The 13,231-nt window shown below is 52.4% G+C and overlaps 1 protein-coding gene across 1 annotated transcript; it reads left to right on the forward strand.

The window, feature by feature from the left end:
- Positions 1 to 536: 536 nt before the first annotated feature.
- KCTD7 (potassium channel tetramerization domain containing 7) lies at positions 537 to 11,702 on the forward strand. Its single transcript, XM_068565684.1, has 4 exons — positions 537 to 902; positions 3,346 to 3,515; positions 6,934 to 7,112; positions 7,554 to 11,702. The coding sequence occupies exons 1-4, from the start codon at positions 759 to 761 to the stop codon at positions 7,928 to 7,930; spliced, it is 870 nt and encodes a 289-aa protein (XP_068421785.1). The 5' UTR covers positions 537 to 758; the 3' UTR covers positions 7,931 to 11,702.
- Positions 11,703 to 13,231: the final 1,529 nt, after the last annotated feature.

Here is a 13,231-nt window from a genome sequence, read left to right on the forward strand (position 1 = left end):
AGACTGGAGACCCAGGTTTTACCCTTGTGGTTAGAGGAGAGCCAGCCCCTGTCGCAGTGCTGCCCTTCCTCTCCTACAGCCCCAGTGATCTCTGTCGTCCTCCCTCACAATCCTCCAGGAAAGGATGCTCAGGCGCTCCATTGAGGTGACCTGGTCCTCCCAGATTTCCCTGGCCTTCGACGCCCAGGGATGCACAGGACCCGTTGCCCTGGAAACGTACGAACAATTAAGTCACGAGCCCTCTCTCGTCTCAGGTTTCTGGGTGTTAACCTGGACGCGGGAGCCACTCCCCAAGCCTGTAAGAAGGCCTGGCTTAGACGCGGTGACCTCGCGCGCGCCCCGCGCGCCGAGCCAGTGTTAGCGGGTGGAGCGGACACGCCTGCTGGCCAGAGGGCCAATCAGAGCAGGGCAGGCCAGCCGGTCCGGCTCCCGGTGGCCACTTAGACGCTGGCTGAAAGCGCTGCCTGCTCTGCGATTGGGCGAGCTTCCTGCCAATCAGGGAAGGAAGCCAGCGGGGGTTCGGCCAATAGCTGGAGGCGACGGGGTCAGGCCGGTGGCCCTGCGGTCCTCAGGGTGGTCGGCGAGCCCGTCGGCACTGAGGGAGCGACGGCCCTCCGGCCCGCGCGCGCTGCGCTTTCCGCCCCTCCGGCCCCGCCCGTCGGGCGCGCCGCGTCATGCCGGGCGCTGCTGGGTGCTAGTGCCCGGGCCGCCGCCCTCCCGCCCGCCTGAAGCCGCGCCCACTGCCCAGAGCCAGAGGGATGGTGGTAGTCACGGGGCGGGAGCCAGACAGCCGTCGCCCGGACGGTGCCATGTCCAGCTCCGACGCCGAAGACGACTTCCTGGAGCCGGCCACCCCGACAGCCACGCAGGCGGGGCACGCACTGCCTCTCCTGCCGCAGGAGGTACCTGGACCGAGGGCGTGCGGGGGCGCGGGAAGGGGCGCGGGGGCAGGAGCCGGTGGCAGGCAGAGCTGACCTTGGGATGTGAGCAGCGCTGCAGCGCTGAGGCAGGGGTGGGGGTCGGGCCGAGGGCGGCGCCAGAGGAGCCGTGCTCCCCTGCCCACCCAGCTCCCACCACCTCCCCCGACCCCTGCCCCGAAATGCACCAGGTGTGTCTTCCCTGCCCCAGGCGGCACCTGGCCCTCCCATCCCCCTTCTTCCAGGATTCAGTGCCTGCAGGGTTGGTACTCCCATCCCTATGTCCCACCTTACCTTCTGGAGCAGGGAGGGTAGGCCGTGGGAAGAGGCCCTTGGAGCCCCAAGAGATGATAGTGTCTCCTAGAGAATCCAAGAGGAGGCCTCCGTGGTTGCCCAAACCCAGTCTCCAGCTGCCCAGAGAGTGGGGGTAGGGGCTGTGTGCAGATAAGAAGCAGGCCAGTTAATAGATGTGGCCTCACTCACCTGACAACTCCATGGCTTTCCCTCCTAGCTGCTGTGCTGTGATGCATGGTGGCTTCCACTGGTCTTACTTAACGCATGTGACACTATCATACAAACACCTGAAATGACCCTCAAGAGGAGGGAAAAGAGGGAAGGTGGGGCCCTGCTGGGCAGTGAAGACAGAGGCTAGGAGGTAGGGGCTAAGGTAGTGGCAGACGTGGGAGCAGGTGACCTGTGGAGTCCTAGATGAAGGGACTGAGACCCAGAGGGGCAGGGTGGGGCTGGGTGAGGCTCTCGGGAAACTGTAGTGTCCTCTTGGGGTTACGAGCCAGTACTCCAAACATCGTGGGGCAGTTGTGAAAATGGGCAAAACTCCAGAAGGACTCTTTGTAATTGGAAAAAAAAAAAAAAAAAAAAAAAAAAGGAACCGTTGGAGACCCAGGGTGCCATTTTTTGTGCACTGTCACTGGGGAGATGGTGTGGCTTGAGGAAAAAAAGCACAGGACCCAGAGACTATAGGCCAGCACTCCAGTGCCAGCTCTTCCACAAATTACATGGCTCCATGTGAGTAATGTAAAGTATTATTATCTCCAAATAATATTGGGGTACTTGGTATGCACATAAAATAGTTTTAGAGGAGCTAGCTATAGAATAAGCAGAAGGCATTTCCCGTCCTCTGGGTGCAGAAGAGTAACAGTACCTACATTCACAGAACTGTAAATGCCTGTCGGTTTCATTCATCCATTCATTCAATGCATATTTGGGGCTTTACTATGAGCCAGGCACTGCACAAGACGCTGGGCAACTTTGATGTAATGTATTTGTATCCTACTTTATTTCACAAAGGATTTGAAAGTTGGGAAAAAGGACTGTCTAGATAAATACACATAGACTTTCACAGAGCCAGAGAGATGTCGTAATATTGAAAAGTATGCACTGGGATAAAATTTTAGTTAATCTGGAGGAGGTTTGTGGGAAAATTAGGGAGAACTGGCCTCATTTCTTTCAAAACCACAAACAGTGAAAGAGATTAAAATAAATGAATAAAGGTCCTGAGCATTTTAGGGAGACCCTGCAGCTTCTCAGGGCAAATGTAGGTACCATCATTCCCTGCCCTTGCCTCCAGAACCGTAGCTGGACTGGGCACTAATCTCCCTGCACAGATTAAGGAGAGAAGTGGAAAGGTACAGAGGATGAGGAGTGGATGCCTGGCATTATTCAACAGACGTCTGTGGGCCCTGCTCTGGGTGGCCTCGGGATAGGTGAACAAGATGCTGTTCCTGCCCTCGGGAAACTTGGGCAATAATAACCACCAATAGCACAAAGCGCCCGTTGTGCAAAGCTCTGTTATAGAGGAGAATGTGGATACAGTGAAGGCACAATGGCGGGAGTGTTCAGTTAACCCTATCTTGGGGCAGGCAAAGGACAACAGAGCAGAAATGCTCACGGAGTAGGGGACCTTGAATAGAAGCTCTTAGAATGAGTGCATGCTGCTAACCGATATGGCGCCTCGGTGTGAATTAGCGAAAGGGTGTACAGCTGGGCTGGCAGACCCCGCTCACGCGGGTGCCCGTGTGCAGTGAACAGCGCACACTGCCAGGTGGGGCCATTGCATTCGCTGGATGGACAGAGGGAGAGTGGCAGGAGCATTGGGGACAGAGAAGACAGCATGAGCAAGGGCACAAAGGTGGGAAGTTCAGGAAGTGGAAGGAGGACAGTGAAAGCTCTGAACTCTAGAGCAGAGATTGTAGGACTGCGGTGGAGAGATCTGATTTAAGAGCTGTGGGAGGATGGGGAGGACTTGGTAATTGATGATTGCAGGGAAAGGGAGGAGAGAGAAGCGGTCAGAAAGATGCCTGGGTTTTGGCCTCGGGTGGCGCTCATCAGACCCAGGAAGGCGGCAGAGGGGGCAGCCCCGGCTTGCCTCCCCACTGTGGGACTGAAAGTGCCGGTGATTCCTCCCCAGTTCCCTGAGGTTGTCCCCCTTAACATCGGAGGGGCTCACTTCACCACACGCCTGTCCACCTTGCGGCGCTACGAGGACACCATGCTGGCGGCCATGTTCAGCGGGCGGCACTACATCCCCACGGATGCCGAGGGCCGCTACTTCATTGATCGGGACGGTGCGCACTTCGGGTACGTTCCTCCCTCTGCCATCAACTGCAGGGTCCTAGCAAGCGAGCAGCCCGGGCTTGGGCATGGGACTTTGATGTCTTCCATAACACCTAGAAGAGGAGATAACCTGCTGGTGGAATTTAATAAATGTGCATATTGAATTGGATCAGAATTCTTAGTTTCTTTCCCAGAGGAGGCAAGGACAGCCGGAGAAATCCCAGGTAACACACATTGGCTGGATGTGATGAAACTGATTCTCTGCTATGCAAATTAAGACTGGGAAGTTGTCATCCCTGTGGAATAGGTGTGACTGCACTGAGAGGCAGGGGAGTTCCAACACAGCTTCTGGGAGAAGACCCTCAGATCCAGATTCTGGGGCTCAGCATCGCTGTTAGGGAGAAACATGGGGTGTGGCAGTGGTTCCCAAACTTCTTTCAATAGTTTAAAACAAATCAATAGGACAAAAAAAGGTGAGGGAAGGGCCAACATAGGGTTGCCATCCTGTAATTTTGCCAAGTCTTTAAAAAAAAAAAAACACCTTCAGGAACTTCCCTGGTGGTCCAGTGGTTAATACTCCATGCTTCCACTGCAGAGGGCACAGGTTCAATTCCTGGTGGGGGAACTAAGATCTTGCGTGCCGCACCGTGCAGCCAAAAAAAACCCCCAAAAAACAAAACAACAACAACAAAAACACAAAAAACCCCACTTTCAATTGTTACTGTCATTTTAACAGTAAAACATGGAACAACACAATCTGAAAAAAAAGATAGCCCTTCCCAAGAGAGAACTTCTGACAACCTTACAGATAAACAATTTAAAGACTTTATGTTTCGGTTTCCTTGTTTGTGACATGAGAAGTAATTATAGCTGCCTTGCAGGCCTGTCATGTGGATTAAATAAAGAGTCTTGGTGTGACCCCTGGCCAGGTCCTTTCAGAGTATATGGCTGAAACTCTTTGCCCCATCCGTCTAACTTTGGAGATGACTGGAGAACTAACATGGTCCTTGACCTTGAACAAAAGGAGACCCTCCAATCACAACGTCTCTGTGCCGGCCTCCAAGTAGGATTGCCCACACTGGGAGAAGCGTCATTTTCATCCTCAGAAAGGAGCCTCGTCAAATAATTTGCTCTGAAGCATCTGGGTTTCCCCATTGGGCGGTCAGCTGCCTCCTGTGCTGAGAAAACAAAGTGTCACATCGCTCTGCAGAGCTATAAAAAGATTTTTGTTTGCAGGCTGTTTGGGAGAGGAAAGTGCTCGGCCCCGGCTGGCAGCTCCCACAGCACTCTTCTCTGGGCCGTGCCCGGGGTTATGTTTTTCAGGACTCACCAAGATTTGCTTACAATCCTAGAGGACTGATTTTGGGAGGGGTGATGGGGAGGGGGCACCCGGTTTGGCCCTAGGCTGATGCGCCCATACCCAGGTGGCCACAGCTGGAGAGTGGCAGGGCCAGGCAAGGGCGTGGCAGCAAGCAGGATATTGTGGTGTTTATCCGCAGGCTACTGGACTCCAGTGGCCTAAGATTCGTCAGCAGCCTATGAAGCTGTTGAAAGATTCGGATAAAATAAAATAGGGGTTTAGGGCACTTCTCTGCGGGTGAGCTCACGTAGCCCCAGCAGCCACCGTGTAGGCTGCCTGGGCCTCCGCCTGGGACACTTTCCCGTTGTGGTCAGTGCACAGCGCCTTGGACTGAAGTCTGGACCACTGTGGGTGTGGATTTGGAGTCACCCATGTCTGCATCTGGCCTTTGGCTAGCTGTGGCTCCTTTAGCAAGGGTGTTCCTTAAGCTCTCTGAGCCCCACTTTTTCCTCATTTATAAAATGGACGTAAGAAAGCACTTACCCCATGTCGTTGGAAGGATTAAATGGGATAAATCCTGAATAGTGACTGACACAGATTAACACTTGGTGAGTGTTGGCTGATGTTGCTTCATGGTCATAGACTCACTACTGAGGTAACAGCTTGGTCGTGGGGTTTACTGATACATCCTCACAGAAAAGCCCGTCCCACACCTACCAGTGATGGGTCTGATTACTTTTAGCCCTAAAGAATCTGAAGAGAGAATTAAAAGAACTGAATTGTTATTTTAAGAAGGTGCAGTCTGTGATGTTTTGTTCACTCCTGAAGCCAGTTTGTTCAGGTGTCAGGGTTAGGCATTCCTCTTCTCCGTATAGCTACAGAATGATACTGACGGCAAGGATTTGTGGGGAGTGCAGAACTCTTCCACGTGGCTGGTGGGAATAAAATGCTACAACCACTTTGTCAAACAGACACTTACGACCGAACAATTCTCCTCCTGATGTTTACCCAAGAGGAATCGGTGCCTGAGTCCACAAGAAGTTTACAGGGAATGTTTATCACAGCTTTACTCTTATGAGACCCAAACTGGAAACAACTCAAATGTCCATCAACCGGAGAATGGGTGAATAGTTTAGAGTGTATCCATACAACGGTATGCTACTTAGCAATAAAAGGATGGAAACTTCTGCTACACACGATGACGTAGGGAATCAATCTCAAACACGCTAGGTTGAGGGGAAGAAGCCAGGCACAAAAGAGAACATACTGTGTGATTCCACTTACATGCATTTCAAGAAGAGGCAAAACTAATCTTTGTTGATAGAATTAGAAGTTAGAGAGGTTGCCTCTGTAGTGATTGACTGGGAAGAGGCACAGGGAACCTTTAATTAGATGGACATGTTCTATATCTTGTTGTACGTGGTGGTTGTGTGGGTATATTCATACGTGAAAAAGTAATTGACCTGTACAATTAACATGTGTACCTTTATTGGCTATTATCTGTACCTCAATTCAAAATACAATTAAGGGGCTAGATATATCTTTCCATTTTTTCCTATATATACTTAATAATTATAATAATAATGATACAGTAACAACTACTAACACTTAGTGAGGGCTTGCTCTGTGCCAGGTATTTTCTAAGCACTTTTTTTTTTTTTTAACATCTTTATTGGAGTATAATTGTTTTACAATGGTGTGTTAGTTTCTGCTTTATAACAAAGTGAATCAGTTATACATATACATATGTTCCCATATCTCTTCCCTCTTGCGTCTCCCTCCCTCCCTCCCTCCCTCCCTATCCCACCTCTCTAGGTGGTCACAAAGCACCGAGCTGATCTCCCTGTGCTATGCGGCTGCTTCCCACTAGCTATCTGTTTTACGTTTGGTAGTGTATAAGCACTTTTTATGTATTAACTTATTTAATCACCTCATAACATTATGGGGTAGTTTTCTTATTTCCCCCCATTTTACAGAGGAGAAAGGGCACAGAGAGGTTAAGTTCACTTACCCAAGGTTACACAGCTGGCCATCTGGGTCCAGATCCTGTGCTCTAACCACTGGGTGGCACATTTGCCAAGCTCTAACCACTGGGTGGATCCGTTAACTCCTTCTCACCAACTCTCTTTCCTTCCTGCTCAGAGATGTGCTGAATTTCCTGCGCTCGGGGGACCTGCCGCCCCGGGAGCGCGTGCGGGCCGTGTACAAAGAGGCCCAGTACTATGCCATCGGGCCCCTCCTGGAGCAGCTGGAGAACATGCAGCCACTGAAGGGGGAGAAAGTGCGCCAGGCGTTTCTGGGACTCATGCCCTATTACAAAGGTGAGGGGTTCACTGTGCAGGGCAGTCGGGATGTGAGGAGGGAGGGTAGCGAGGCATCTGTCGGTGCTGAGGTCTCCACCAGAACAAGTGGGTCATGGCTCGCCAAGACACCTGTCCTACTCAAGCTGGGAGAGGATCCCGCTTCCCTTCCTGCCGCCCTCCCAGTCCCGCAGGAAGATGCAGATGAAATAGGGACCACCTTGCCTGCAACGTCATCAAATCGCATTTCAGGAGGGTGGTACTCATCCCATCCCCTTTGTTTCCTTTTGCCCTGCAGAACCACGATTCCTGTTTAAGTTTGTGCCCTTCATGGGCCCAGAGTCCCTTCCCCAGGGATCTGTCTCTTCCCTCTTGGGTCCGCCATCACTGGGGCTCTCTCTGTGCCCCGCACCCCCCTCCCCACCCCCGTCCCACTGATGGGTGACGTGTTCACCCCCGCAGACCATTTGGAGCGGATTGTGGAGATTGCCCGACTGCGCGCTGTCCAGCGGAAGGCCCGCTTTGCCAAGCTCAAGGTCTGTGTCTTCAAGGAGGAGATGCCCATCACCCCCTACGAGTGTCCGCTTCTCAGCTCCCTGCGCTTCGAGCGGAGCGAGAGTGACGGGCAGCTCTTCGAGCACCACTGCGAAGTGGATGTGTCCTTTGGGCCCTGGGAGGCCGTGGCTGATGTTTATGACCTGCTGCACTGCCTGGTCACGGACCTCTCGGCCCAGGGCCTCACCGTGGACCACCAGTGCATCGGGGTGTGTGACAAGCACCTCATCAACCACTACTACTGCAAGCGCCCCATCTATGAGTTCAAGATCACGTGGTGGTGAGTAGCCCTGGCAGGGAGCAGAGTCCTGTCAGGGAGGGTGTCCGTTCCCCTTGGCGGCTCTGGGAGCGAGGTCCCTGGAAGGGCTGCTGGCTGCCCCAGAACCTGCTGAGGTCAGGACGGGTCCTGAGGCACAACTCCAGGCGGACGGAGGTGCAGCCCCAGTCTCCTTGGCTGTACCTCGGGGCCAGGTTCAGGGCTGGTGGCCCACGGGGACTTGGTGCCTGCGCTCACCTGGCCTTTCCTCGAGGCACGGCAGTCTCTGCCTGAGGCTGATGGGGTCCGGCTAGCGAGGGCTTGACCGGGAAGTCCAGAGAGGTTTTGTCACTTTCTTGACCTTGCAAGAGAGTTTCTGCCCTTTTTAGAGCCACGTTACCAAACTCACGTAGGCATAACCACTCCTCCACCCTGTTCAAGAGTCCCTTCCTTGTGCTCAGTGTATCGGAATGAACGTGGAACACGATGGGGGATTTACCCAAGGAGCCCCCCAGAGCCCCTGGCTGAAGAAGGAACATTTTCTCTCCCTCTTCCCTCAACGGTAGCCCCACGCTTTGTTTTAGGATGTGGAAAGACTCTTTTCCTCCCAAAACATATTCTTCACCACCTTTTGGAGATGTAACCATAGTTGCCAAAGCCATGCACCAGGTTGGCCTTAGAAAAGCACAATGTTTACAGCCCTGCCTCAGGGCCTTGGCTTCTCCTACCTTCCACTAACCTTCCTTGCTTGAAGGGTTATCTTCTCACGGGGCTGGAATGCACATTTCAGGGACTCCTTTTGAAGATTCCCTAAGTCAAGCAGGCAAGATGCCTAGATCTTGTGTTATCTTTGAGATGTAACATCCTTTCTAGAGGCTCAGAGTACATCCTTGGCTGCTATTCCATGGTAGGATCCAATTTATGGTGAACCTCCTTGGATGGGAACCCCTGTTGCTTTTTCCTGCCAACGTTCTCCTTCTCGGAGATTGTCTATCTTGGGGAAGGAAAGAGAGGGCCGGAGGAGAGGCGCAGCTGTCCCAGGAGCTGTGGGAAGACAGCAGCAGGCCTCCGATATGTTTGACTCTGCAAAATTCAGAGAGAAAAAGATCCACCAGCTTCTTGCTCCACTGCATCTCCTTCTCGCGCTGTCTGCAGGCTGGGGCAGCCAGTCGGGGTGTGGGCCTGCGCCCCCTAGAGGAAATACTCTGCAGCACCAGTCGCTGGAACGGGACGTTCCCTTTCTGCGTGCAGGGCTTCTCCCTATAATCGTGATTGAACTTGACTGCTCCTGGGTGTTGTTGTAGGGAGATTTTTTTTCTGTTAGCCTCATCGGTCTCAGTCTTACAAGACCAGATTGGTGAGGAAGGTAGTGGGGGAGCTGAGGAAGAGAAGGCCAAGCCCTGGGACCTTGGCTGAATTCCTTCATGGGGCAGTGACCCCTTGGCCCCCGTATGGGAAGATTCCAGGGCATGGTCCCCCGCTCTTACATTGTATTCTTACGTGCGTGGAGCAGGCGTCCAGGCTGACATCTAAGGGGACGGTCCAGTCAGTGGTCCAGGTTCCGAGATAACATGTGCTCTCCTTATTCTCATCCGCAAACGGCTTGTCGCTTTTCCGGAGCTGATGTCCCTGCTTGGACCTTACCCCGACAGCATGGCTCTTGCCTTGTCCTCAGAGAAGGGTCTTTCATTTAAGTTGCCCAGATCGGCAAATAGATTGAACGCTAATACAGGTTCGTTTTTTGACAGACACTGAGGCAGGCTATTCAGGAGGGAGCCAGTGTGAGGAGAGAGCAGATGGGTAAGCCCAGTGCCCGCAGTGAGCCGACCTCGGCCCCTTCTCTTGCCCTCCCCGGCCCAGAGCATCACAGCCCTCGGTTATTGAGAGTCCATACACGTAAGACAGGGAGGGACTGGTTCACGCAAACTCAAGTCAGTTCAAAATCAGGCCCTGAAGACTTGCTTGGGGCTTCAGGGACGCTGGATAGGAACGCCGTCCCTGCGCCTCTTGCTGGAGCCCCCCCGTTCCTCTGCCCCCGTGTTGTCCTCGCGGAGGTGCTCTGTGCCGTCATGGGGAGACAGGGCTGTGGCCAGTAGCCCAGGCAGAGCAGGGACACCGGCGGCCAGCTTAGAGCTCCTTCTAAATGGAGTAAAAGAATTCGGTGGTTGGGCTTCCCTGGTGGTGCACTGGTTGAGAATCTGCCTGCCAATGCAGGGGACACGGGTTCGAGCCCTGGTCTGGGAAGATCCCACATGCCGCGGAGCAACTGGGCCCGTGAGCCACAATTACTGAGCCTGCGCGTCTGGAGCCTGTGCTCCACAACAAGAGAGGCTGCGATAGTGAGAGGCCCGTGCACCGCGATGAAGAGTGGTCCCCACTTGCCGCAACTAGAGAAAGCCCTGGCACAGAAACGAAGACCCAACACAGCCATAAGTAAATAAATAAATAAATATAGAATTCGGTGGCCCTGTTTGGCCATCGTCTGATGAGAAGCCAAGGCCAGGCTGCGAAGCGCTCTTGGATGTGGAGGGTTTGTGGTGATCGCCTCCAAATAAAGGTCATCTCTGAGGAAGTGACTTCTCCTAGTTGGGTCCCTTTTCAGCTGTCAGCGGCCAAGCCCAGAGCATAAGAAGGGTTGGGTAAGGAAGGAGGGCTCCAGAGGACGGCTGTTTCTCCCAGATTGAAAGGAAGTCTGTCTTCATGGAATTCTTGTGCGTAACGTCCTTGGGTCAAACCAAGGGGCCTGCCTTTGGAGCTTCCCTTATGTTTGACTTCGGGTACCTTTTCTCCCAGGTGCTCCATTCACTGGTTGGGAAGGTGAAAGTTTTAGGAAATAGGACTGCATGGTGCAATGCTAGCTGCAATTCAGTAAGAATAAAAAACTTAACGGCAACTAAGTTTGAAAAGATTGAAACAAAACCACAGTGAAACCCAGCACACCATCCCAGGTGGGGGAATTCTTTGGATAACGCTCTAAATAGAAGACATAGAGGAATCGTCACCATCCTTATTCTACCTCTGGTGAATTCACCAGGCTGTCTAGTGCTTATCACATGGAAAGCAGTCGACTGTGCTCTGAAAGTTTCTGTTCTTTCTCTCTGGGGCTTGGGGTATTCTGGGAGCTGTCTGAGCCTTGTGCCTTAGGCTGCTCAGGTGATGTAATCTTCCTGTTCTGGGTTGCTCATTGGAGGACTAGGAAATTGACATCTGCAAGCCACAGAGTGGGGTGAGCCTCACTGTGTGATCTTGGTCTAAGCTGGATCCTGAAATGGTTAAGACAAATAACAAGAACAAAACAAAAACCACTCACACTAATCATTTTGATCCCAGTTAGAATTTCAGATATCATCCTTCTGCATACCTTCTGTCTGTATTTGATTGTGCTACAAGTGATTAAGCTTTCTCGGGTACCATTTTGCTGGGGCTCTTTCATGAAGGTGGCGCCTGCCTCGTGATCCTTAAAAGAGGGAGGCTTTATTCATCAGAAGCCAGAGTGTTGGGAACTGGGGTGGGAGAGGCATTTTTTGGAATTCTGGAAGAAACATACATGTATACATATGTTAATTGGAGGAAGGGTGGGCTGGCAGAGGGTTGGAGGAGGTGGGAACAGAGACGGGGAGGAGGGATAGGCAGTTGCCTCTGGGAGTGGGAGGTCACGGGGTCGGTCGTCTTCCTTCCGTACAGTGTGGGGTTTGTGTACACAATATAACGCTGCCTGTGTTCGTTCATTTCCTGTCTGTGAGCGCTTTGGTGCGTGGAGCCTCAGTACCCTCACCTGGCATTAAAGTCAAGAATTAGAACCTGGGTGCCGTGCCTTTCTTGTTTAGAGACTTACTCTCCTCCCTCCTCCGCCCTCCACGCTGCCAGCGAATATGTGTTGATCTCTGCTTAAAACGTGGTATGTTTTTGGATGCCATACTAAATCAGACAGGCTCTTCCCTGAGACATGTGGCTGAACTTCCGCCCTGACTTGAAGTTAAAGGGAGACGGGCCCCCTGGAGGTTCCTCTGCAGTTACCCTCACCTGGTCTCTGTCCCGGTAGGCATACTCACCTGTGCCCCCAGATTTCTGGGGTTTATAGGCAGTACTGGCCATTTGTTCATGACCCTCAACTTCCTCACTTGACCATTCTGTCTTTTAGGAAGTGGGTTCACCTGATCCCTTACTGAAGACCCAGGGTTCCAGTAGCTGAAAGCCCTGTACACCTTTTCTCCTGTCCTGGCCCTACACCTCCAAGACACACTCCAGTACCTCGGTAGGGGTCCCAGGGAGGCGCCAGCATGGGCAGCCTCTGCTCCTTGTTCCTACATCTCCATGATGCTGGGATTGGCTGAGGCCAGCAATCCTTATAGGTATGAGAGTTGGAATAACATCTTTTTCCATAAGATGTTACAAAACCCAAACGAACTTTTTGGCCAACCCAGTAATAAACAGATTCAAGGTCCAGAGGCACCATGTGAGTGTCTGTCCGTGCAGCGGCCTGGAGCGGTCAAGGTGAAACTGGCAACTTGGTCCACGCAATGAGGGCAGGTCAGGTTTTTCAAACACTTTGGCTTCAGAAGATGCTGCATTACATGTGCAAGATCCCAAGAGGCCAGCAGAGGAATGGCAGCTCTGGTTGTAGCTGACAGAGAAGCCGCTGCAAGCTGCAGGTAGGTGCCCATGTGCAGCGGAGGCCAGCCAAAACCCAGAGCTTCCCAGAGCGGACACAGAAAGGGACAGTATTCTCTTACAGCGGCTGACTGACGTGCCAGAAGAGGAAACTGAACTCCTGCTCACCCTTTTGCCAACCATGTGCCTTTACATCCCACCCGTTCAAAATGGAAAGTAACACAGAGACTCCTTGGGACCTTACGTGTGTCTCTGTGCCTGACTTGCACTTGGAGTCATTTGTATTAGTCAGGAGGAGAAAAACCACACGGTAATTTGAATAATTTATATCTTTAATATAAATAGCTATTAATTATAAGAAGATTGGAGTAATGAGGGATTGGCTAATAAAGAGTAGAGATAACTATAAAGAATATAGGAATAGCAGATGTAAGAAGCAGCCACTAGGGCAGAGATAGAGCATCCAAGGACGCGTACCCCTCTCCCCCCAGAGCTGATACCCAGACCTTTTTTGGAGAAGGCATGACCATGGCTCACCGAACGGTAGAGAAGTCATGGGGGAACTTGCTGGAAACCCACCCTCTGGGATGCTGGAAAAATCCATTCCTTGGGAGGTGTCTTGCCAGAGGCCCTCCACGACAAAACCACCCCAGAATATGGGGCTAAAAGGCAGTCAATACCTGGCACATCATCTACATATGCTGATGACTCCCCAGAT

Source organism: Eschrichtius robustus, chromosome 16 (assembly GCF_028021215.1).
Source record: "Eschrichtius robustus isolate mEscRob2 chromosome 16, mEscRob2.pri, whole genome shotgun sequence".
Classification (NCBI taxonomy): domain Eukaryota; kingdom Metazoa; phylum Chordata; class Mammalia; order Artiodactyla; family Eschrichtiidae; genus Eschrichtius; species Eschrichtius robustus.

Excerpts from the sequence above, each read along its gene's own strand:
- KCTD7 (XM_068565684.1), top strand. The coding sequence starts at position 759 with ATGGTGGTAGTCACGGGGCGGGAGCCAGACAGCCGTCGCCCGGACGGT. Across the intron at positions 903-3,345 it reads TGCCTCTCCTGCCGCAGGAG|TTCCCTGAGGTTGTCCCCCT; the intron begins GTACCTGGACCG and ends ATTCCTCCCCAG. Across the intron at positions 7,113-7,553 it reads ACTCATGCCCTATTACAAAG|ACCATTTGGAGCGGATTGTG; the intron begins GTGAGGGGTTCA and ends TCACCCCCGCAG.